The sequence below is a fragment of the Sinohyriopsis cumingii genome, chromosome 5, assembly GCF_028554795.1.
Source record: "Sinohyriopsis cumingii isolate HCF-2022 chromosome 5, ASM2855479v2, whole genome shotgun sequence".
Taxonomy (NCBI): Eukaryota; Metazoa; Mollusca; class Bivalvia; order Unionida; family Unionidae; genus Sinohyriopsis; species Sinohyriopsis cumingii.
This window is the reverse complement of record NC_142965.1, coordinates 35,888,765-35,915,867: the sequence shown is the minus strand read 5'-3', so window position 1 is coordinate 35,915,867 and position 27,103 is coordinate 35,888,765. Positions and strand designations below refer to the sequence as shown.

Genomic DNA, 27,103 nt, shown 5'->3' with positions numbered 1-27,103 from the left:
GTGGACTCTGAACCAAAGTTGTTCATTGTGTATGGATTAAGTTGGTGACTGACTGTGATGATACTGGAATGGGATTACACTACAGTTTCTTCCACAAAGCATTGTGAATTTTATCCTATCTGTAATTCTATCACTTTTCAGAGTAGCATCATTAAATGTAGCTAAAGGTACCCAATTCGTTTTAAATTTATAGCATAAAATGAATTAGGTATTTTTTGCTACATTTAATGATGCTACCTGATAATTTACTCAGTTAAAGATAAGATAAAATTTGTGATGCTGCGTGGAAAGAACTATATTGTCATTGTGTTGACCTGTGAAGCTGTCCATTATGAAAGCAGCTCCTACAAAGGTCAGAAACGCATTTATTCAATTTCCTTACTTAATGTTCAAAACACAATTTTTTCCGCTCAATGGAAGTCATAAACCATGCATTGATAAGATTGGTTGATTAGCATTTGTACCGGTAAAATTTGGTCTTGTACAGACTTTTTCCATCCTTGCCGGTAGGGCAGTAGCAGAAATGCCTGATCATTTATTGCAAAATTACTCCAATATGGTCATTAAAAGTTGCATTTCATCGAATTAAGCAGGTCCACAAGTCACTCTGGACTGAAATTTATGCCCAACATAATGGGATTATCTACTTAATAGGGGTCAAGATAAGTGGGGAAAAATCAGCATTACAAAGAAGGATTTTTCCATGACCGGACCAAAATGCTTGACATACACAGGCTTTCGAGATAACCAGGTTTGACTGTATTGAGTATGCAAAAGAAAAAAAAAACTATCAAATCCTCAGATACATGTCCAGTATCTCAAAGCTGATGGGGGCCCCGAGTGGCCGAGTGGTCTAAAGTGCTCTCCGTTACGGATCACTGCCATCTCACCTCTGTCTGTGTGGGTTCGAGTCTAGGATTCGGCCAATGTGGGTATATGAGAAAGCTTGCCAGTAGTTTCTCGTGGGTCGTTGGTTCTTCCCGCGTTCTTCCTCCACCATTAATACTGGCCGCCAGGCATAGCCTATCGTGTGCTGAAAAATGGCATTAAATCCCACAACAACAACAAAATTGATGCAACATTATGTCAATGGTTTTGCACAGCAACACTCTGAAGATTACATTACATCAAGGGAAGTTGTGTAAAGCACACTAACCAAGGACATACCATGGTGAGTGATCCAATGGTGGAATTGAACTCGCACCCCTCTGCTTACAAATCTAATGTATTAACCACTGATCCAACATAGCTCCAAGATGATGTCAAGCAACAAACATATCTAGTCTCAAACTCAGCACAAGAAAATGACTAAAGCAACTGCAATGGATGGCATCACAAATCACAAATCCTTTAATGCACATTCCAATCTCCCTCATAGTCCCCCTCCCACCATATTCATCATATATATATAACATCTTCTAGCACTTGCTGCATACAAAGTCAGAAAATATATGAAAATGTCATTGCAATGAAAACATCTGTATATCATATGTTTGCCCCCACACTAGGTGGGAGCTAAGGGAAACACCCATCCTGATGTGATAGTTACCCAAGAGCTACAAAACTACAAAGTTGTGTGAATGTCCGTCCACTGGTTTTTGGAAATGTTGTGGCACCAATATCAACTACAATTTTAAACCTATTACTGCATATTAATGCCTTCTGATGCCACAAATTTACTGGGCAAACACACATTTAAATGCCATGTCCTCTACTGCACAATTACGCTTTTCAGTGCTTTTCATGACAAACCAGCTTAAGACACACCATATGACTCAAAAAAAGTGTTTACTTCCTTAACAATTCCTTATATGGTAGACAAAATAAAGCTTAAAAGAATATATGATCTATATCTTTAGTTTAATCGCATGATTAAATAAAGCAATTGAGGCTGATTTGTTAAATCGGACAGCATGAGTTATGTAGGAAACAAGACAATAAGATGGATGGACAGCTTAGTATAACCCTCATATAGATGGCATATAAAAACTAAACAATAACACATGCACTCACAACATAAACACCATTGGAAAAGTGATACCAACACCTTGCCTGTGACAATAAGAATGCATTTGGCATTATGATGCTCAACAGAGTGAGAGTACCTTTTCTGTCTGTCTTACCTAGAGTGATCATTGTCATAAAAAAGATTTGAATTCCAGATCCATTTAGCACGGCCAGCAGCATGCCTTTCCTGGGAGGCCTGAACACATCTCCATGGACCAGCTTCCAGCCAAACTCTTCCTGGGCATCATCCTGAGAAAGTAAAATCAGACAGTTCAGTACAATTTTGCTAAAGTGCATCATATTATTTAGTTAACATAAGTGGTTCTGACACAACAAAGCACTTTAGTATAGCATCATCCTGACATCTCATAGGTATGGTCCTGGATCCAATTATGGTGGTTGGCCCTGATCTATCACAAGTGCAGTCATGGATCCCATTATACTGGCCGACCCTGATCTATATCTTGCTGACCTTAATCTATCACAAGTACAGTCATGGATCCCATTATACTGGCTGACCCTGATCTATATCTTGTTGACCTTAATCTATCACAAGTACAGTCATGAATCCCATTATACTGGCCGACCCTGATCTATATCTTGCTGACCTTAATCTATCACAAGTACAGTCATGAATCCCATTATACTGGCCAACCCTGATCTATATCTTGTTGACCTTAATCTATCACAAGTACGGTCATGGATCCCATTATACTGGCTGACCTTGATCTACAACAAGTACAGTTATGGATCCCATTACACTGGCTGACCCTGATCTACAACAAGTATAGTCATGGATCCCATTACAATAAACTGACCCTGATCTATCACAAGCATGGCCATGGATCCCATTACACTAGCTGACCCTGATCTATCACAAGCATGGCCATGGATCCCATTACAATGGCTGACCCCAATCTATCACAAGTATGGTGATAGATCCCATCACACTGGCCGACCCTGATCTATCACAAGTATGGTCATGCATCCCATTACACTAGCTGACCCTGATCTATCACAAGCATGGCCATGGATCCCATTACACTAGCTGACCCTGATCTATCACAAGCATGGCCATGGATCCCATTACAATGGCTGACCCCAATCTATCACAAGTATGGTGATTGATCCCATCACAATGGCCGACCCTGATCTATCATAAGTATGGTCAGGGATCTCATTATATTGGCTGACCCTGATCCATATCTTGTCAATCATGATCTTATTACATGCATGGTCATGTATCCCATTATACCGTAACAGCTATGTTTGCGAGCATTTCTGTGAAACCCTAATTAAGTGAAGACAGTGTCTTGATACCTAATTTGCATAAATATTTGTTGTCTTGTTGCACAGAATTAAAAACTGACCTTGTATTACCACATCATGTCTTTTGTATCAAATAAAGGGGGTGGACTAACTGAAAAGTTAAAATGCATGCAAATTCTACTTGCGTATGAGCTAGCAGTCACAGTCTTGTGTCAGGTCACCATTACAATTTTTGGGGTGAACTTAATATCATTGATCTACCTTAAATTAGCATATGCATTCACAAATGTGATCAACGACAGCAAGATAACCAAGCAAAATTAATACTTGATGACATAAAATTCTGTTTCACAGTGATGTTTTATTAATGAGTTTTAGTGTTTGTAGTTAATTTGTAATCCTAAATTGGCACTGGGAGATTTCATCATGGATAAGAAGTTTCACTATTAATTGCAATGAAATCATGTCGTCAACATTTTATTAAAGAACAATAACAAAAATAATTGACTTTTGATTTAAAATAAAAGAATTTTGTTTGATTGGTTATTTGAATCAATAACTGCTCTGGTCACCTGCTTAGTATGGTCCTTGTGTTGCATTCCACAAGAGTTGAGATGAATCAGGTAAACCGATTACTCAACAATAACATAAAGCAGTGATGTAATACACAATGTTTCACATACATATGAAGGTTGTTGAAACCAGTTGGAATACTGTTAACGATCTCTCGGCGGTTGGACATCTTGAAAACAAAGGTCATTTTTTACAAAGAAACGAATAACTTCGTAAGAAAAAGTGATTTAGTGACCAATTATTCCCAACACAATTTTAAAACAGGTACTCATCCATTAAATAGACCTGTTTGCCCCCCTCCCCCATAGTTATCTCGATGTCCAGCAAGGATGGTATCATTCATATTGCTATGGAAGTCCCTTCATTACTCGCGCCCTCACTTATAGTGCAGTCTCTGTTTTTGGATCCCAATGTGCACAAGTTATTGAGGGAGAGGTGTAGAATGGAAGCACTGTACATGTAGAGTTCCTGCAATATTCATATTTGCAAATATTCATTTACAGTGATCCATTTTAATGTTTCTTTAAGATGATGTAGTTAGGTGTGAAAAGTTGTCATCCTTTGAATAGCTACCTGAGGTGTCACACAAGTAAGGTAGGACAAGAAATGCATTTGCACTTCAATGAATTTTATTTACCATTCACAATTTGGCACTCTGCATTTGTGCACTCCATTTTCAGCAAAATTTGTTTCTCATATTGTTTGCATTCATTCTTCATTTCATTTTGTTTGTATGCCTTCTGCATTTCACTTGTTTTATTCTATATAATGTTTAGGGGCCCCGAGTGGCCGAGTGGTCTAAAGCGCTCTTCGTTACGGATCACTGCCATCTCACCTCTGTCTGCGGCGGTTCGAGTCTAAGATTCAGCCAATGTGGGCATGTGAGAAAGCCTGCCAGTAGCTTCTCGTGGGTCGGTGGTTCTTTCCGGGGTTTTCCGGGTTCTTCCTCCACCATTAATACTGGCCGCCATGTATAGCCTATCGTGCTGAAAAATGGCGTTAAACCCCACAACAACAACAACAACTATATAATGTTTACTTTCAATCCACATTCTATCTATCTTCTGGTATTGTTTTACTGGTAAAATTGCCTATTTTATGGTCCACAGCAAGTAGGTACATCCCCTCATGGCTAATGTACTATACATTAATATGCAATACAATGGGTCTTCTGTCATCCAACTTTCTGATACATGATCAAGGTAAAACTCTTTTGAAGAAATGAAGAGTAGCTATCCTCAAAAATATCCAATGCCCAAAATCCTGGGGGCACTAGAATTCTGGGTACCATACATTTAACTCAAGCAGCCCAGTAGTCGACTATGTATCATAAATTGTTGCATTTTATTTATCAAAAAATATACCCACAAAAATACTCTGCATAGGAGTTTTGAAGGTAAGAGTTTCATATTCAGGTGCCTTCTAAAGGTTATTGAACATAACGTGGGCTCCCTAATTCATTTCCTTTGGGCCACCAAAGAGTTTTGAGACTTGTTGAATCCTGCTATTGTCTGTGGGAGCTATAAAGGAGTATCTCTTTAATAGCGAGGTCATTTTATACTTGACCAGGTTTTTGGCAACACTATTTTCTCATGTATATGATCACACTACATGACCTAGTTTTAGTCAAGGCAATTTCCTCATATGCATGGTCACACTTTATACATGACCTGGTTTTAGTCAAGGCTATTTTCTCATATGTATGGTCACACTTTACACTGGGCCATGTTTTAAGCAAGGCTATTTTCTCGTGTGTATCCTCACAATTTACACTGGGCCATGTGTTAGGCAACTTAATGGTCACAATTTAAAGAGGGAGAAGTTTATGGCAAGGCTATTTTCTCATGTGTATGCTCACACTTTTGCTCTATACTACAAAAATATCATTCCTTCACAAATTTTTAAGATTCAATATCTTTTCTATGATAAACTCCCAGGATCTGGAGCAGGGGGATGTATTATTACCCCTAAAACCAGCTCATGTAAATCAAGATTTGCTTTTATCAAGATACCAAGTAAATAATATTATCTGTTTCTTGTACTCCTTAACGGTGATTACTTTTAAACAAAAATTTGATTATTTTATATAGATAAGCACACTTGTAATACACGTACCTCCAACAAACATCTTGAAAATGACAACACAACACTCCAAGTATTTCAGGGCAATTTTAGATTTTAGTCTGCCAAACCTTAATAATTTTATAAACACTAGACTCCCAATGTGATGCACGACATCTTCTGGTTATGTACATGTATACCAGCTTTCTTCCATTAATCTTAAATGGCTTTAAAGTTAAAGAATGGAAGAGAAAGTGTGATGAAAAACCTAGAATACTTAGATATGACCTTGACCTTGAAGACAGGTGACCAAATATGGTATATGACACACCTTCCAGTGATGTTGCACAAAAGAATACCATGTTTCATCTCCTAATGTTTTAAAGTTACAGAATTGAGAGGAAAGTGTGATGGAAATGCAATTCAAACAGTGATACAATTATACCAAGATTCATCCCTTAAACTCAAAATAGCTTTAAATTTACAGATCATATTGCAAAGTTTGATGGATGTGTAAAATATTTAACCTGAAGACAAGACCTCAATGCGACACCCCTTCTAGATACGATGTGCCAAGTTTCGCCCCTTAATCTCAGTTTTTAATGTTTAAGACCAGACTGGATATCGGGATAGAAAATGTAAATTTTTTAGATGTGACCTTGACTTTGAAGGTACAATTCCTGATGGTATGTGATACAGTTATAATGTCTAAGTATAAAAAAAAAGTTTCATTCCTTAATGTCAGATTTAAAGTTACTGTTCCAGAAGAAAAAGTGTGACAGGCAGCACAAATACGCTGTCATCTGCTTTTCTTCAAAAACAATGCAGGACAAACAGTAAAACATTAGTCCCTAGAAGGCACCGATGCTCTTCTGGATGAAAAGATTGCTGCTGTGTTTTGAGTTTAACGCTATTTTTCAGCACATGATAGGAAATGCATGATGGCCAGAATAACTTGTGGAGGAAGAACCCAGGAAAACCCCAGTAAGAATCACCCACCCATGGGAAGCTACTGGCAAGCTTTCTCACATACCCACAATGGCTAAGTCTAAGACTCAAACCCACACAGAAAGAGGTGAGATGTCAGTGGTTGATAAAGGCATATAGGTGTAAAGAGACATATAAGTGTACAGAATTTCCAGGAATTCAAGATAAGACTATTTCTTCCATTAAACTGTCAAGTGTTCCAACCATGCAATTAAACAATATTCCAATTAGCTGCTGTGAAACACATCAGAGTTGCACCATTTTCATAGTTTAGGGCAAGAAGACATCATCTGAAGGCTCTTGGTGAAAACCCAATTTCATAATAGTGGATGTATGACTAAGACCATTTTCAATTAGGACCACCTAGGCATCATAACAAGTCTATTACTGAAAACCTCCTGCTCATATAACCATCTAGTTGAGGAGTACATATGACAATATTTTCAAAAATATAACTTTTCATTCAGGAGAAGCATTAACAATATTTACAAGATGACTGTGGTGGTGGCCATATTGGACATCAGATCAACAACATTTTCATCCAAGACCAACTAGACATGGTAAGAAGTCTTCTAGTGATAATCCCATGTCAATATGATTTTCTGTTCAAGTAGAGGTGTGATAAGATTTAATGAAATTGGCTATGGCAGCCATACTGGATGTCAGATCAGCACCATTTTCATTTAGGATCAACTAGACATCGCAAGATGTCTTTTAGTGAAAACCCCATTTTGATATGACCATCAATTCTGAGCAGCTGCTGTGGTGACCATATTGGGTAAGCAAGCAGCACTATTTTCATCTAGAACCAACCAGACACCATCCTATAAGCTCTTCTGGTCTCATAACATAGAGCTAAAACTGATAAATGATGGAACTATTGATATAATGGCATGTGAATTTGTGTTGTGGGTTTAACATTATTTTTTGGCACATTACAGGCTATACATGGTGACCAGTGTAACTGGTGGAGGAAGAACATGGAAAATTTCTTGTAAGAACCACCGCCCATGGGATGCTTTTGGCTTACTCTGTCACATTAGACAAGTCTGAGACTCAAACCCACAAAGACAGAGGTAAGATGGCAGTGGTTGATAAGTCAAGTGCCTTAAACCACGCAGCCACCAGGGGCCCCCCATGTGATCTACATATGCATACAAAGAAGCATATCAACTCTTACTGATCGACCTCAGGTGGTTTGGGGTAAATTACATGCTAATCAGCTTTTTGTCAAAAACAAATTAGAAGTCTAAAAGTTCAAGCATGTGCAAACTGTTTAAAACTTAAGTAATGGAATGAATATCTTACCGGGTCATCCACATGTATACAAATATTCTAGCCAGATTTCACTTGTCTACTTTGAGTGGCTTGTGTGAAATCCTCCTCATGATGGGCAGACAAAACATGAAGACCAAAGAAATTGATACAGCTGCAAGTGGCATACAAAGCTATAATGACAATTACTCACAGAGCTGTCCATCTGGTTGTATCTAGCAATGTCCTTGTGTAGAGTCCTCAACATGATCATGGCCACCATCCCAGACAGGAACAAAACAATCACAAGGGAGTTGATGATACTGAAACAGGAAATTGAATTAGTAAATGACAGCACATTAGACTGAATAGCAACAATTGGAATTTCATCTTTGGGAGTTGTCTCTTTTTCCAGAATGATTAATGTTTTAACCTGCTAAATGTCTGGGCCAATCAAACTACCCAATCTTTAGCATGACAACATAAAGCTTATTAACTGATGCATTATCTGTTAATTACAATACAGAAAAGATACCGACATGACAGCAACATCTTTGTAGAGGGTCCACCTAATTTCTTGTTGTCAAAGTCACACACTGTGGAATATATCTAACTTGTTCCTGTTGCCTTATCATTTAACTTCAAAATTTGCAGTCGTACATTTGAATATTTCTTTAGAAGTTCAAGTAACATGCACAAATATTTGTCTTTTTCTCTTACTTAGTTGTCAATATTTGTTTTTCTTGATCTGGATGTGGTGCTGTGGGACCATGCAATTGCCATGACCTGATTGTTTTTATTAGTAAACTTTATATGTTTGTGCTGTAAATGTAATCATATAATAAAAAAAAACAAGAGAGGAAAAGAGAAATAGAGACAGACATTTCTTGATGAACACTATACAAGTCCATAACATGTACTCTATATACACAGTTAACAATCCTGTTTAGAGATCATGTAAAACTATCCTCAGGGTAGTGCATACTGCTGATTATCATAGAGATAATTAGAAAGTTAGGTGGTCAGATTTTGCAACCGCCATTTCAGATGAATTGTTTGAGAATAGTTATAGGTGATTTAAGATCTTTGAATACTGTTGTGGGAGAGCCCATGAAGCTAATTGGCATGGGTATTGTACACTAAGAAATGATTTTGGTAGTTTATTAAAAACAACCTGAAAATATGAAGGGGTTTTGGGGTCCTTCCCCAATGTGGTCTCAAGGGTAAGTGCCCCTGATACAGGGATCCAGCAGGCCAGAGGTCTCCAGCCAAAAAATGCCCTTTTGATTGTGACAGCATATAAAACTGCTCCTGGTGGCCCTTATTATCATAATGTTTTGCAACCTTGTTACTTCATTCAAACAAAAAATCATTTTAAAAAGTAACAAACTCAACTTTAAACAATACTTTAAGAATTTTACAATGTTAATTGTCACATCTACATGTTCACCATGATATTAGTACAGAAGTTCCTGCATGTGCATGTCAGTGTTCACACAATTATTCAGTCACAATAATTTGTTAATTCTGCAGCACATATTATATCACACTTTCCCTTATCATAACAAATCTGTAAAAGAAACAAAATAGACACACTAACTTTATACAAGTATTTCACATAAATTCACATGGACACAATCTACTGACACTGCTGTGATAGTCTTGCTCTTTTTGCAGTCTTGGCAGAGTTTTCTTTTGCATTCCTTTATGTAACCAATGATTTTGTTTTTTCTCAATGTTCCAATTTTTTTTTTCATTCTCAACAAGAGTTAATTTCCATTCATACCTTCAATTCATATTGTTGACATGCAGTTCACATATTCTGTCACTGGGTTACATCTCCCTTATCATGTAAGAAATCATTCTTAAAATACTGCATGGCATGTTTTCCTAATGACCACAAACCATATTTGATCATCTGTACAGAGTTGTAGGCTTCACTGTTGATTTGGAGTCAATAATATCATGCATAACATTCAAATATGAATCTATTTGTGGACCATGAAAAATTCTCAGTACAGACATGACCATCCTTGACAGACAAGGGTATCTAGCAACATCATCATCATCACTGCCCTACCAGTGATCTATATGTTACCCCTAAATAACTGCAGTTGCATCAGTTGATAAATGAAGGGAAGATTTCCAATGGTCAGAACATAATCATGTGATCAGACCCAATAGCGTTTATATCTGTATAATAACTTCTATAAATAGTGTCATGTGCAAAGCAATTAACATAAACACTGAACTGGAAGGCATACATATTGCATACCTTTAAAATGAAATAAAAATGGTGGGTTTATATTTTTTTAGAAAACAGAATAAATTTATTCGACAATCAAACACATATCTGCTGTTTTTCTGAATATAACTAATTCTTTATCTGACTAGATTTGAAAAAGAAAAGATGGGAAATGCAAAATCTGCCAAGAACATTGGGGCTACAGCACTTTCATTGCAGCTCATTACAAATGAATTTAAAACTAAAGATAAATGGATATAGGGATTGGAAGGAGGAGTTTCAAAAACTATCATTATAACAATTTGATTCACAGTCCTACAATGTAAGACGTTAACCTTGATAGTTATTTTTACGATGTGGGGTGGGTGGGTGATCTGCTACACCCCACATTGTAACTGTTCTATAGTTTCGATGTCTTGCACTGTTGACTACTGGACCCCCATCACTTTAACCATTACTGATAGTCTTAATTTCATTTGTAAAAAGCCCTGTAGGTAACCTAAACCATTAATCAATATGAAAATAGATTTAAAGACACAAAAATTGGTTACTCACATTTCTGGACAATAACGATTCACAAGTCACAATGAACTCGTCGGATAAAATCAAAGAGTCATTCATATGTCAAACAGAACAACACATCCTTTGCTTTGAAAATGACTCAGAAAATGTATGCCAATTTAGATAAATGATTAAGACCATGCTGATGAATGTTCAAAACCTTAGATTGCCTACCACTGGTAGAACTTTTTGTTTGCTATTGACATAGCTATTACGTTGCAGATGGAGAATTCCCTGTTCTATAAATAGCTACGTAGCAGACGCCTCAACAAGAATTTGTACACTTAAATAGGCTCTAAAACTGAACAAAAGTCTACCAAATTGTAGTTTCTCTCTCCTATACCACAGTCAATGTTTATGGACGCCATTACTCACAAGCTGTAAAGGAAGAGGTTCCCTATAATGAGTTGATAAACACCTCAGACTGATTTTATTTTCCTTTTAAATATCATTATTCAGAAGCTATTATAATTCTCCACCCTTAAAAGCAACTGAGTCGCTATAACCACTATACCTTGATTAGCCACTTTGACTGACGCTTTACATGCAATGAATGCAGTCCACTCATTCACATGTACAATATACACTTAACTTACTGTGAGGGCCTAACAATTTACCACAATCCACTACAACCTACTATGAAAATACTGCAATGGACCACAATCTACCACAATTAAGCATGAAAATACCAAAATCAACCAGTATATATGCCCCAGCCCACTACAATGTACCGTAATCTACCATAATTAAACATGTAAATACCAAAATCAACCAGTATATATGCCCCAGCCCACTACAATGTACCATACTCCACCATAATCTACCACAAATGAATATGAAAATAACACAATCTTCCACAATCCACTACAATCAATATATATGCCGATAAATGTTAATAAATGTTTATTAACTTGTTCTTTAAAATTAATTATATTATTCAGATATACACAATAATATGACAGTATTATACTGCATAAGTATAATACAGATATTTAATAGAACAATGGTAGACAGAGTACGACAGACATATAACACAGGCAGATTCAATGAGACAAAGCCACAAATAATTACTTTATGTGATAATAATAACATTATTGAGTGACACAATAATAACATGAAAGTAATATATTGTATAAGTTTAATAAAAGTATATGTATAAGGGCTGTTCCGTTAAAACATATACCCCCTGGTGTAAGGCACTTTTAAACTCAACCAACTGACAACAGAAGCAATTTTAAAAAATTATGATCAACCGTCAGATATGTTTAAATTGAAAAACACTGGCCCCCGCAGAGGCATATTTTTTAAACATAATTTCTGGCTAGGGCTTAGTGGGCAGTATAAGCGATTTAAATGACAGCTGACTGGAGGTAATCTACTGAATTCTTATAGATCATATAATCTACTGCATATTTTTATTTGTATGTACATGTGTAATAATTTTTAACAGACAAAGTATGAGAATGCATCATCAGTATTTTTCAATAATGCATCTGAATTGAGCAACAACTAGAATCAACAAACCATAACTGAAATTATCCACATCTCTCAGCCAGAAGTATAACCATAACCTGCCAAAAGATTTTTCAATCTTTAAATTTGCAAAATTTTTCTCCAACCATACTGTTTCAGTAGACGTAATCACCAGAATGGACAGGAAGAGACCAGAACAGATATAGCCACCAAACCAGAAGGTTAAAATTGATTTTATCCATCTTTTAATAGCTAAATTTATGTTGGTTTAGTTAACTGTACACCCTTTATTGTCTTCCCTTTGATGTAATTTCTTGCTGAAGCTGACGAAATAAGGTTGCACATACCAAAAGGTGGCACACTTCTACTCATTATTGCTGCTATGATACTTCTCCCTTCCAGCCTGTTCTTATGATCTTGTCCCTGCACATATTATTTGTCTTGTTTATGACATGCATCTAAATTCATCACTTACTTTTCCTACTACTATGCTAATTGTTTGTGAATATGTATATCATTGTGAAATGCAATGGGGAGACTAAGTCCAATATTGAAAACCTCTACATTACTGGATATATTCTGCTTGGATTCTATGTTTCTACACAAAACTCAAGAGTGCAGGACTCCCTGTACTACTTCAGTTCCCACTGTAAACCTGTGCAAACACTATGATATTAAAATTCAATAACTTACAATTTTGAGTACTCATAATCAAATGTGTATCAGTATTGACACATTGATGATAGCTTGTGTGAAAGGAAAACATTAAGAGCAGTGCCATTTTCTGGATCTACACAAGTTTAAAATCTTACTTTCATTATCAACCAATCTGGGACAGTCAAACCCATATATACTCTATTTTATCTTCACTCATTTACAGCATGGTTCTCATTCTTTCATACCTGTGGCAGTGTGAGTTCTTCAACATTTCTCAATGGTTGTATGCCTTTTTCAACCATGCTGACTGTACACACTGTATGATAATATTCAAGTAACAGAAATAACCTGGGATAACCAGAGACCAATAAAATCAAATAATCTGGTCAAGTTATCTCCTCTGCAGGGATGCTGCCAGGATTTAATCAAAGTTTACTGTATGTGTGTGATCTTCCATGAGGTGGTGGTGGTGGGAGGAATTGCCACTGTTCATTATCTCCCTAATACATAAATATCTGTCACTCTTTCTTACTGTTCCACTCTGTTATGGCTCTACTGATATCAAAATACTCAAAGAGATGTCATCTCTAGTTGCATAGCAATTATTACTGTGATGTCATTGGGCCTCAAGGTAGATTAGTTCTTAGCTAATTGTGTTACGTCATTATTATTATTATTATTACAGGTGGTTTTGGTGGGGTCTTGGTCAGGATGGCAGAAAGACCATAAGCTTACTCCATACATGTATTTGAAAGTTAATTATGATGCTGTCAAAACAATTATAACTTTTCTAACAATTCAGTAGGACCCGGATTATATAACTTGATGCATAGTCAATGAACAGGTTCTAAAACTGATGTGTTTATTTCGGAGCTATGTTCCTCCATCACATTCAAGATCTGAATATACCAAAGGTAAAATTAGTACACTTGCATCCCAAATTACTATCATGCTACTTCAAATGTTATTTAATGTGAGACTTTAATGCCAGAACTCATAGCTTTAGTGATTTGAAATATGAATTTCTTCTCAAATAGCTCAATTTGGTGAGACTACATTGTTTTTTAATGATACTGTGAGAATTCTTGATATGTAAAGATTGCACAAGAAAACAACATCAGATCAGGAAATTAATACTACTGGGAAAATACTGATAGGAATATGCAGAAATAAATTTATTTATTTAAATTGAATATGTTGTGACAATATGAGTGCTGGTTCTACAACTTTGTGAAATACATCTCATACAACTATTCTGTTGTTTCTAACAACAGTCAGTGTATCCCCCCAGGGATATAAAATTGAGGGTCAAAAAAAAACTTGGTGTCAGAACTGGGGGTCAAATAAAACATGTGGGGGTCAAAAATGTATTGACAAATTTTCACCTGACCCGTACTTTTTCAGCTTGAAACAGGATATTGCAACTTGTAAATAGTATCTTTCTCTCTATACATACAAATAAACCAACATGCACAATTAACAAACAAATGCATTGTCCATTCAAAGAATAATTTTATTAGTTCATTTTTCTTTTAGTTTAAAGTCGTATGTCTTTTTGTAGCAATATTACAGACCAACACATTACATATAAGCCAATACAAAAAGCCAAATAAATCTTTTTAACCAAATGGCAGTTAATTTACTGCCTGTCATAAAATGTGTACCATCATCGGTTTTATTGTACTTCGTCCTAGAACACATTTATCCAAAAATCAAAGAGGCTAATGATTCATCTTCTTTCTAATAAGTTACACTTGAACTTTAAGATTTTTATTTTATTGCTGCAAAGTTAAAAACCAACAAAATCTGCAATGACCCCCCTGAATTCATAATCCAAATAACGCATTTGTATCTGCAAATTTACTGATTTCTTTCTTATGAAAGAATATCTTGGGTGATAATGTGTTCTCCAGATATCTTGCAGCGAACAAGGGCAGATTTGTTCAATTTCTTAAACCCTTTCGCGAAAGGATTATTCACTTTTGCAGTCTTCGCAATCATGCGATCAGAAGTCAAACTGGTAATCCTAATGGATATGCCATATTCCAGTCAAGGGAATTATTTTCTCCATTTTTCATTAAAGTTAGATCCACAGTTACTCTTTTGTGTTCTGCTTCTTTCACTTTCTGCGCTTATGATTCTTAGTGCATGCCATTTTAATCTGGAGATCACTTTCAAGTAGAACCACTGAGGTTAAACATCTGGATAACATCTTGCTGAGCTTGATGGAAATTGCATGAGAGCTCGCGAGATTTGGGGAAGTTGCTCTGTCATAACATTACGTATGCTAGTATGAGTCCCTGTTTCGTATGCTCCCTGCATTCTGCTATACAAATAGCGGAGTGCAATGCAGGAAGCATACAAAGTAGGGAACCAGTCTATGCCTATGCTCGAAGTATACATGCTGCCATCCCTCAACCAAAGCACTGGATATTAAAAGAATCCATATCACATTATGCGAATCATTTGCATCAAAAAAATGCATGGCAACAAAACGTGTGCATCAATTTTGTCCAGCATGTGTCCCTGATGCACAAACATGTATAATGGGAAACACTGAACACTCTGCACCATGGCAATAATTTCTGCACACATGAAGTTGACCCACTTTTTACATTAGTCCCTTGTTAATTAATAGTTTTAGATTTTACAACAAAATTAAGCACATTTTACCTGTTGACAATACATTATCACAATTATTGAGATTGCAAGAAAATAGAAATCACAATTTTATTAAAGGTATTGGTATTGGTAAAACTAAAGGAGATGGTGAAAAAGAAACAGGACGAACAGATTAGTAGTATAGTAAAGAATCCATATATCAGAATGACATCAAGTCTTTTTTTCATCCGTTAGTAATGACACTGCTTCAAAATGTTGTGTACTAGATAATAGTAATCCAGTTTGTAATACAAATACCAGATGAAACTAGCTGCCAAAAGGTCTGCAAAAATATCACCATGCTCAAAATATACATAGGAATAACCAAACACAACATGACAAATTTTATCCATCTTGCTTGGAGTTTACACAGATCATTCAGTCCCTTATGTTTAATTCCATTTTTGCACATAGAGAGGATATACTTCATTTGTAATACATTTGCATAATATGAAAGTTAGTCTCGTCATTCTTTTGTTGCCATAGTGGTTCTGCCAACTAGAGATCTACACACAATTATGTTGTATGGGCATTCTCTGATGAGCATTAAACTGTTGTTATAGGGTTTGACGCCATTTTTCAGCACATGATAGGCCAGACATGGTGGTGAGTATTAATGTTGAAGGAAGAAACCAGGAAAACCCCGGAAAGAACCACCGACTCACGAGAAGCTACCGGCAAATTTTCTCACATATCCACATTGGCTGCGCCTGAGACTCGAACCCACCCAGACAGATGTGAGATGGCAGTGATCCATGACAGAGAGTGTTTTAGACCACTCGAGGCCCCTAGCATTAATCTGTTGTTTCTGAATTTAATACGATCCTCCTCCTCTGTGTATGAAAATTATTCTGTGCTGAGAACTCCCTTTCACTGTCTGCTGTCTGAAAAGGCACCTGCATAACTAGCTTGAATAAGTTAACTGTTCTTTATGTTTGTGAAATTTTAAACATCTCAGAGGTATAGCCCCATAGGTATTTTCTCTTGGATATCTCTGTTCTAAAAAGAAAAGTTTTCACTAACATGAACTCTGCCAAAGTTTTACTTCTTTAAATCAGTACTTTGCTGCCTCTTATGCCAGATTGTTTTTCTTCCATAATGCTGTATTAGGTTTTAAGTCCAACATTCCCATAGTCTGCTTGTTCAGACAGGGTATCTTGAATATGCTCTTTTAAATCTGTTAAATCCTTTTGTATTCAGTTTATCTGAATGCTTATCTTAAATTAACATAAAATCTCTGTGGTGAATGTTTCGAGAAAAGAAACTAAACTGCACTGAACTTTTAAATTGCCTGTATTTAGGATTGGTAGTTTCAAAATAATGCATAATAGGTTAAGCCTAACCAATATCCTGTCCATCCAACACATACATCGGACTCACACTCAACATCAATTTTGGGCTCAAAATCACACACTGGTATTTCCAGTGATATTTTCTGAATGTCCAACAGTCTGTTATACATGAAATTCATTATCACCAGCCAGTATTTGCCGAATGAAAATGTCATCTGAAGACAAACCCTCTTGTGATTCAGCCATTTTAGTTTTCTGTGTGGCCCTTATTTGAAACATGCATTTGTAAAACTTCAATGATGAAAGTAAGGTTAAAACTACCATAAAATGCTTGTTTCAGGGCCCAATGAACCAATTTAAATTTAGTTTAACAGACATTCATGTCAAACCAAAGTATCCAGCTATTTTAACATCTGCCTTCCTGGAACTGGATGTTGTATAAAGTGCTGGGAGACCTCTTCTGGCAGTGCGAATTGCATCGCAACATGCACCTTTAAAGTTAAAAGTAGAATAAAAATTGCATACTACACAAAGGATGTCTTATATCCGTAATGCTGATGTAATTTGTGGGAGGCATATCAATGCTTTAATAGTACGCGAATTCGTATAAATTTGGTGCACTCACATGTACTGGCATCATTTCTGACCTATTGTTTTATTCACGTTAAATTAGACTGCTAGGAGGAGGTTAGATGTGATTTTAAATATATATTTGTTTTTCTTCTGACAACCCCTCCAGTGATTTCTCACAATCCACAACATAAGTGATTTTCCTAACCAACCTTCTACTTTCACAATCAAAATATCAGTTGTGATTGACATTTGTTTCACTGAAACATGTATTTTTTTATTATAAATATAAAAAAAAATACATATACTGGTCAACTGTGTGATATTCACACTTTGGATTGTAGTAGACTGCAGTATTTTCATAGCCGATTGTTGTGGTTTACAGTCAAAATGTAAATAAATATATACTGGTCTACTGTGGCCTTTTCATGCTTGTTAGTTGTAGACTCTGGAAGATTGATGTGATCATGGTAGATTGTAGTGGCCTGTGGTAGAATGTGGTACATACACTGGTTGATTGTGGTATTTTCATGCTTAACTGTAAGATTGTGGTTGACTGATGTATTTTAATAGTCTATTGTTGTAGATTGTAATGGATTGTGGTAAAATGTGTTAATTGGAGTTATTGCATTGTGAGTAATCTATCATAATATCCAACATATTACCAATGAATAAACACATTTATTCCAACTGCACTATCTGTGTAGGCTAGGATGCATATAGCATAGAAATGCCAATGACCTTCAGCAGTTGTATGGTGTAGTAATAACAGATATGCATCAAATTATCAGGTTTCATGTGTCTATGAAAAACAGCTAGCATCAATTTTTTTTAAAAAGTAACTGAAATATTATGTACAGGTTAGAGAAATCTGTTTTTGCAACAAGGGTGTAGTACTTAATAAGAAGCACTCCCCCCCCCCCCTTTGTTGTCATGAACTAAATGCAAAACCTTAACCCGAGTCAATAAAATGTGAAATTTAGGTCACAGTAATCATTGGTTGTAAGAGTGCAGTAGTAATAGAGATGTATACAACTATCTAGTTTTGCTCAAGAAATAATGAAAAACTGAATCTAAGTCAGATAGGTATGAAATAAGATCACAGAGATGTATTTCACTAATGCATCCACTCATCAAACTTTCATAATTCTAGGTAAAACTATGTATACAGGTGCAAAAACACATGGTCATGAGATGAGCGCACAAACTTAACCTAAGCTAGTAAAATATGAAATGTAGGTCATTGAGCTTCATTTTTTTAAAGTGTTGTAATAACAGAGATGCATACAATCATCTGGCTCATTGATTCGAGTATGAACAGAATGTGAGAAAACACTTGAAACACAAAACTGAACCAAAGTTAGTCAAGCATGAAATATGGGTTAGAGACCTAGTTTTTGCGATGTGGGTTTGTTTTTGTTAATTCCTTCACTTAGTTTCATGGTTCCAGGAATAAAACTATGTATATACAAAGCTATAAAACTATGTATATACAATGTACAGCAAGTCTGAGATAAATGAATAAATAATCAAAGGTCTCATAAATGCTTAACCGCATTTGGACTCAAATTTTTAAACTGGAATGCAGAAAATTACTTGTGCACAGGAGTCCTCTGTATGCACACTGTAGCTGGGCAGAAAATTCAAATACTTGCCAGTCCTGCTTAATAATTACAGTGTGACCCAGCTTTAACACGGTAGTTGGGAGCCATAGAACCCGACCGTGTTATAGACCAAACCGTGTTATAAGCAACCAGGTCATTCAGCTGAAGAAAATGATGCATGTACCCTTATTTAAGTTTGGTACTCTTTGAAGACAAGTTCTTTTGTTTTTATTGAAGATTGTAGTCGGCTTTCTTTGATGAAAGGTGCATGCATTATTGAAGTCACCACTAAAGGCCAGCTTTGGAGAACCAAACAAATGCCCGTTTCTTATTGTAGCAGCAACATCAAATAATTGTATTGCATGACTGAGACTGATTTTTTTTCTTCTCCATTTGCTTAGTACATTTTCATAACAGTCAGTGCTTCAAAGGTAATCTGTTTCCTTTGAAATTTCAGCAAACTATTTTATCTGGGTACATTTTTAGAAAAGGAATTTGCAATCGTTTGATCAATTGTAGTTACAGTTCCTACAAATTCAATAGACCAAAAATTATGATGGTATTTTTTTATTAATTTTTTTACATTTGTGGTAGCGGCATGATGCTGCCTTCCACTCATGCATCAGAAATTAAAAATGAAAGATAGAGATGCAGGTGTTCTGGTCTGATAACAAGGATTTAATTCTGAGTGGAAAGAGGAGGAATTTCACTAACCATCCACACACAAATATCAGTCTATGTAAATATATTAATTACTAGCGAGCAGCTGAAAATCAAACGGAAAATGATTACAAGATAATACCTCATCCGGTTGATCTCTGCTACCAGAAATGTCAACCACAAAAAAATCAGATATCTCACAACATCCAGTACTCATGCTCGCTGTCAACATAAGTGGAATTATGATATAACAATGCACTGTTAAGATGGTTTGTCAATATGGACAAAGAAATTGTTTACATAACAATAGATAATTTAAGTGCATTTTATATCAAGTTTGTGGCTTCCTTTCATGAGACCTCTGAATTTCTCCACTCCAAACCAATGGTTTTATATACAGTTTAAACAGCCAACAATGTCGCCAATAAAAAATATAGCCAGATGGTATATTTTATCGCCAATAGGGAAAATAAAATCGCAGTTTGCGACATTGGCAAAGAACTACGTGATCATAAAATAAACATTTTACACGTTATTTTGTGTACTTTTCAAAAGAACTATTTTTTCGTGTAAGACAAAAATACATATAAAATTTCAGAAGCCATGCCATGAACGTCTTGTATTATTCATGCACGATCTCTTCCCCAAAATGATAATTAACTTTTACGGTTTTCTTTTTTCTTGTACTTTTAAGATTATTTTTTTCCGTGTGAGAAAAATACATGCATATACAATTTCGGGAGCTATTCCACGACCATGTTATATCCAAATTCGTGTTATAATGGAGCGTGCTATAGCGGAGTCACACTGTAATTGTTGGTGAGAAAATACAATGATTGATGCATAAGCATGGGCACCTGCAGCATAAGTCAAGGGGGTCACATGACACCCCCCAGAATAAATCATACTGCAAATATATATATATATATATATATATATATATATATATATATATATATATATATATATATATATATATGTGTATATATATATATATATATATATATATATATATATATATATATATATATATATATATATATATATATATATATATATATATATATTCCGACAAATTTAATCATGCAAATGACACTGAAAATATGTCACAAGATTCTGTTGAAAATGCTTAGGAAATATTAGCTTTAGTTTCAGACTGCTTACTATACTAACTCTCCTGGCTGGAGGGGGTCACCCTCCATGCAAAAAATCCTGCAGGCGCCCATGTGCATAAGTTCTATTACTGTCATTACAATATCTACTGGTGTTTATTAACAAATGACAAAGGACTTCACAGACCATACCTTTAAATATTATCGTTAATTAGTTCTCCTTATTACGTCACCATAACAAAACACCAAGTGCATTTCAAAATGAGTTCGAAAGACCTTTGATGTTTTCTTATCCAACAAAAATTACATCTCAATACATGCTAAATAAAGTGTAGACCACAGACCACTGGTCAACTAGTCTTATTGTTTGTTTCATTATAGATATACAAACATAAAATAATAAAACCTAGTCATTTTCTGTCATAAATATGTAAGTCACGGACTCCGTTAAATCGATTCGTATATATATATATAGTATCTTCAAAGTACTTGTTCAGTTTTGTCTTGGATATAATTAACATTTTATTGCAAATCTATTCTACGATATACCCACTATTATCTTTACTGGCGAGTTCGAATAACAAGTAATGTTTATGATCCCTAGTCCGTATAACATCTGCTGTTTAGACAAAGGCTTCAATAGCACATTGACAGATTTTCATTTCCCTAAAGAAAGTCTCGTTTCCCTACAGGCAGCCTCACTGATTTGACCTCTTCTGTCAATTCTTGCACTCAACCAGGTTTCAACTGGAATAACGCAAAGCGCTAAGCATCTTTAATTACCAAGTAAATAACACTGCATAGCCATGTGGTTGTTATGATAATGTACATCATAATCAATAAAATAATGAATTGTTGATTTAGCAGTGTTTATTGATAATGGAATATAGTAGGGTCGTAATACATGAGGATTATCTCAATCATCAGTCTTTTTTTATCTTTGCAAATGCTACAAATAAAAACCACATTGAATAAATACGGTCTTGTAAACTGATAAAATTTTGTTTCAACTCTCTTTCTCTCTCACATACACACACACACACACACGCATACACGTGTACACTTGCGCACATTAACTAAAACGCATTTCAAGTTCTTTATTTTTTATTGCAATCTGATGAGATTATTATTGCTGTAAAAATACAAGTTGCACTTAATTTCTTGACAATGTGGTCTCATATCATTGCGTACAATTTACCAATAAATAATACCCATAACTAATACATGTTCAAACCATCTTAACCAATTTGCTAGTGATACATGTAAGACCTCGATGCTGATATTTATGTTTTGACTTTTGTGCACACTAAAACATAACATGTGACATGTAGGACAATCATTTTGCCAACATTACATAACAGCTACATATGCTCTAAATGCAGACTAGCTTGCAAAATGAGACATAATCCTTTCCCTCTCTCTCTCACTAATAACAACAAAAATCATTGAGTACTTTTATTTTTATTGTAATTAGATTCTTGAGACAGAAAATATGTTTACTTTGTACGTTTGTACCATTAGGTTGTCAAGTAGCTTGTGTTCCATACAATTTGTTCAGGTATAATTCCGTTATTTTTCGTACAGTCAGTACCACCAAATGATAATTATTTATTTTACATATAATTTTTCGTCCACTGAAACTAATAATTATTTTTTCATGTACAAAAACTAACATGAAATACGGTACAACCCCTTTTCCATATTTAATATCATTCTAAGTATTTAATCAACTTGTGCATGGATTTATCATTGGTGGCATTTGAAAGCAAAAAATTTAAACTTATACTACATGTACATGTACTTTTATTTTAAGGAGTACATGACAAATTTAGTCCTCTAACATGCATGTTTGCAACATCTTTACCTTGTACACAGTAAAAGTAATTATACCAACATTATTTTTTAACAATTTCCTAAATCCCTATCAGAATTAAAAATGAAATACAGTGTAATATCTAGTCAGATTAGACTAAGAAAGCTTGTTTTGAAGATCCTTAGTAAATTTGCTTTTAAAATAACAACATAGATTTTGATTGTTATCATATTTGAAACTACATATTTCATCCTAGGCACGTTTAAAAATGCCCAAGTCAGTTAATTATCCTACTGAGAAGTAATTATCTTGAGGAAATACAGCCACATGTTTTATGTGTCAACCAAGGTGGTTTTGGAACCAATTTGTGGAATTAGTAATGTGTTATCACAGAGCAAGTACATGGGGAATTGAATCCCCTGGCTGTTCAATATGTGAAATAACAAAAAAGTAACTATATCTTTACTCACGGCAGTAAAACACGGTAAATGTATGCAGTTCAAAGCCAAATTTTGTGCCACCTGCCTAAGTCTGGACCATGGTGATTAGTATGTTGAGCTTTCACTAATGTAGGTTTGACAAAAAGTGAATAACTCACCTAAACCACTGAATATTGGTGTGAGGCATGGACTCCAGGATGTAATCCCAACGGGAAGACCATTTGACATCACTCTCCTGAATATATAGGTAACAAATATTATTTTATGGGCATTATTAAGCGATGAAATTCATTCTAACCGTAAAAACATGATGATCAATTTTTGATCAACATGACTTGAAATGAAAAGGAAATTTTATAGTTCTTAATGTTATTTTGAAAATACTTACCCAATCACATTAACATTAGAAATTACTTCTGTTACCTATGGAATTCATCCTGCCTACTGAAAAGAAGTTTCATAATCTATACTTTGTATAGACAAAGGGAAGTAACTCTTCCAGATTACCACCACTTACACCCACTAAATGGCACTCTGTATAATGGATTTCTTCCGTTTTAGCTTAAGCAATGTCTGAGATAGGATGCTTGCATTGTGGGGAGGGTTCGGAGGGACTTGTAGTAATGTGAGTGCTTAAGTTTGTTTTTTTGAGAAACATAATTTAATATAAAATTTCCCTTCTCCATCAAATACATTACTCAATCCCATTAAAGTGAGGAGAATACGTAAGAGAAGGAAACACTGAGCATCCAACTTCTACAAAAAACACCATGGAGGGTCAAAGAACTCTCAACTTTTAAGGGCACAACCTTCCTAATGATAGCTGACACTGCCAAATATGTGTGTATACAGATGCAATGAACTACCCTGTACGCTCCTGCAATGAGCAAATAATTATATAAAGTTGGTTTTCTCTGCAAATCCAGCAAAAGTTGACACACCCTATAGAAGGATACAGTTGTGTCAAGAGTGGCATGGTATGGTGACTGTCTAGGCAGCAACCAAGGGACTAATGAGATTCAACTTGACATTTTATGAGGCCATGTGGTACAAAATAGAAAAAAGAAAAAGTGGACTTGGCATGCCAACCAACTACAGTAGTCCCCCTCTTACAAGGCCACCCCTAATGCATCAGGGAAGTGGCCTTATAATGAGGGTGGCCTTTCTGGAGGGGGATGGCCTTTCTGGAGGGGGATGACATATGTGAATAGTAAATACATATGAAGAAAGTCACAAGTACATTTAATTCTAAAACATTTAATATTTTCATTAAAAAACACATGAATGTTATGAAATAAATGTAAAACAAACTGTCATCATTTTCAAAAGAATGCTATGAATAACCATTGATATAGTTTTAAAACTGTCTTTATAATTATGTTACAGATCATATCATCTGTCACTTTGTTGGTAACAGTCTAAACAACAAACCAGTCTCGTCACAATTAAAAATATCCTTGCTGTCATATCCCCTGCATATATCGTTTAGTCTCTTGTTCCAATCTTCAACAACCTAATTATTAACATCAGCTGATTCTCTACTAAGGACAGAACACTTAATATTGTGTCGCACTTGAAATCTGTGCAACCATCCGTTACTTGTGGTAAAATCGACATATCCCAATTCAACTGACAAAATTGTTGCTTTTTCTTGTCATTCAAATCAGGATACAAATGTCTCCTGGCTCAAACAATCTTCCTTTCTCCATCCATTTCACCTTCCCATTTCTGCAGAATTGATTCATTATCTTTCACGATATTGTTTACCTCAGTCTTCCCGACATTAGTTTTCTGCAAGGATCCTCGACACCCACCCATCCCGTCATTTGAATTATTTTCACTTTCTCTTCTAAACTGAGAATTTTTCTTTTCCTCGATGACATGTTGATCTTTTTGCAGTAAGTTATTCATGTTGCCAACTACAATACAGATAAAACAATTTTGTATGCATCTAAACAAATTGCCGTGTGTTTTTAAAGGAAGTGATCTTGGCACGAGATTCGTTAGTCGGAGTCTGGTACCCTATTGTTTTTATGCATTTCTTTACACTAAGTGAGAGAAGCTAAAACGGCTTCGATATGTACCATTAACATCACGCAGATTTGACCTCGCGGCCGTTAGGATTCGTAATTTTGACAATTATTGTCAGTAGTAATAGCCACTAATTATCAAAGTGAACAAGCTCAACATCTTACTAAGGGAAGCCATAAAGGCTATCAAACCATTTTCCTGCTGAATTGGGTATTGTACATCGATACTGCCACTTCTCAGTTGTTACTACTGTTCAAAAATTGTAATCAAACTTAAAAGGATGGCCATATTAAGATCCACGTTAAATTCTACTTCAGGAACTGGGTCAGCAAGCAAAGTCAGGATAGATCAATGCTCGTCAGCAGGTCTGAGAGATTTTATTTTGACCAATCAAACAGAGGCAACCAGAATTATATTGCAATCTGTGCTCCTACATTTCTGGAATAACTGATCAGAACTGTTATCAGAACTCTTAGGGAAGTCACAGGCCCATTCGATAGATAGGGTATTGATAGCCTTTGTGTTTTAGTCCAGGAATGGAGAGATGAAGGTGGGCAACTTGTTCCACCTTGTCACAAACAGGTTTACCATCCGTCAACCCCACAGATTGCAAACTTGATGGAAGATAGATGGTTGGAGGGACTACTCTTTGAGTAGTAGTTGTCCCCTCCTAGACAAAGAATTGATCTGAATATTGAGCCAGCCCAGATTACGTCACACCGGAATGTTTATTGATGCTGGGAACACCAAAGGACTGCCTTCAGTTTTCTCTTCTTGTGTCCTCTTGTACTGACCAAATGCACAAACCTTACAAAACTTGATGTCCAGTAGAAAGTGGCCCCCACCCCAAACCTGACAAACCTGCATTTGAGCATGTTGTGACGTGAGGTTGCAGATCTTCCAAATGAATTCCTGATGCTAGCCATTCTCTGTTCTGCCTATGAATCTGGAAGTGTCTGATTTCCATTGAGATCTTTATCTGCTGACAGGAGGGGCCCCAAGTAGCCGAGTGGTCTAAAGCGCTCTCTGTTACAGACCACTGCCATCTCACCTCTGTCTGTGTGGGTTCGAGTCTCGGATTCAGCCAAAGTGGGTATGTGAGAAAGCTTGCCAGTAGCTTCTCGTGGGTTGGCGGTTCTTTCAGGGGTTTTCCCGGGTTCTTCCTCCACCATTAATACTGGCCGCCGTGTATAGCCTATCGTGTGCTGAAAAATGGCATTAAGCCCTACAACAATAAAAAAAAACCTGCTGACAGGCAAGAAATTGGTTGCCACTGAAAAAGAAGGGCCAGTGGCAAAGGACACATGTAGAGGCGACTGATATTTATGAGATCGGCTGCTGCACTGAAGAGCTGGATAAACTCCCCTGTCATGTTCAATTCTGAAGAAGCTCTCTTCAATGTTAGTACAATACAAACTATGCATTTGGGATTAGGGCAGATCAGGTTTATATAGCTGAGGAGCTCCACACCTAGAACAATGAAATGTTGGGAGGGAAAAGGGCCGACTTGTCCATATTAACTATCCACCCTAAACATCGAATAAAGCAAAGAAGGTAGTGTATATTGTGAAGCAAAACCAAACTTACTATCTGCTTTTTGTAGGGTATTGTCCAGGTACGCTGACATAATGGATGAGTATGTTGTCCAAAAGAGGGTGATAATAGAGTCCAATGTTCAGGTAAAAGCCCAAAGGTCGAGGTTGAGGCCAAAGGGGTAGGGCAGTAAACTGATACACTATACCCCAGTTGGCAAAACACATATAACACGGATAGGAAGGTAGAAGTATGTGTTGGACAGGTCCATGCTTATTGTGTATTTGTTGGTCATATGGG

General features: G+C 35.9%; 1 protein-coding gene across 1 annotated transcript in view; it reads right to left on the bottom strand.

Moving 5' to 3' along the window:
* The window catches only part of LOC149798937 (transmembrane 9 superfamily member 2-like), a 117,942-nt gene that overhangs the window by 36,633 nt on the left and 54,206 nt on the right, over positions 1 to 27,103 (bottom strand). Inside the window, exons 8-10 of the mRNA XM_089957852.1 lie at positions 23,398 to 23,474; positions 8,366 to 8,474; positions 2,124 to 2,256 (exon numbers count right to left, since the gene is read on the bottom strand). Of these exons, the coding sequence (XP_089813978.1) occupies positions 2,124 to 2,256; positions 8,366 to 8,474; positions 23,398 to 23,474 (319 nt within the window). The remainder of the gene's footprint in view (positions 1 to 2,123; positions 2,257 to 8,365; positions 8,475 to 23,397; positions 23,475 to 27,103) is intronic.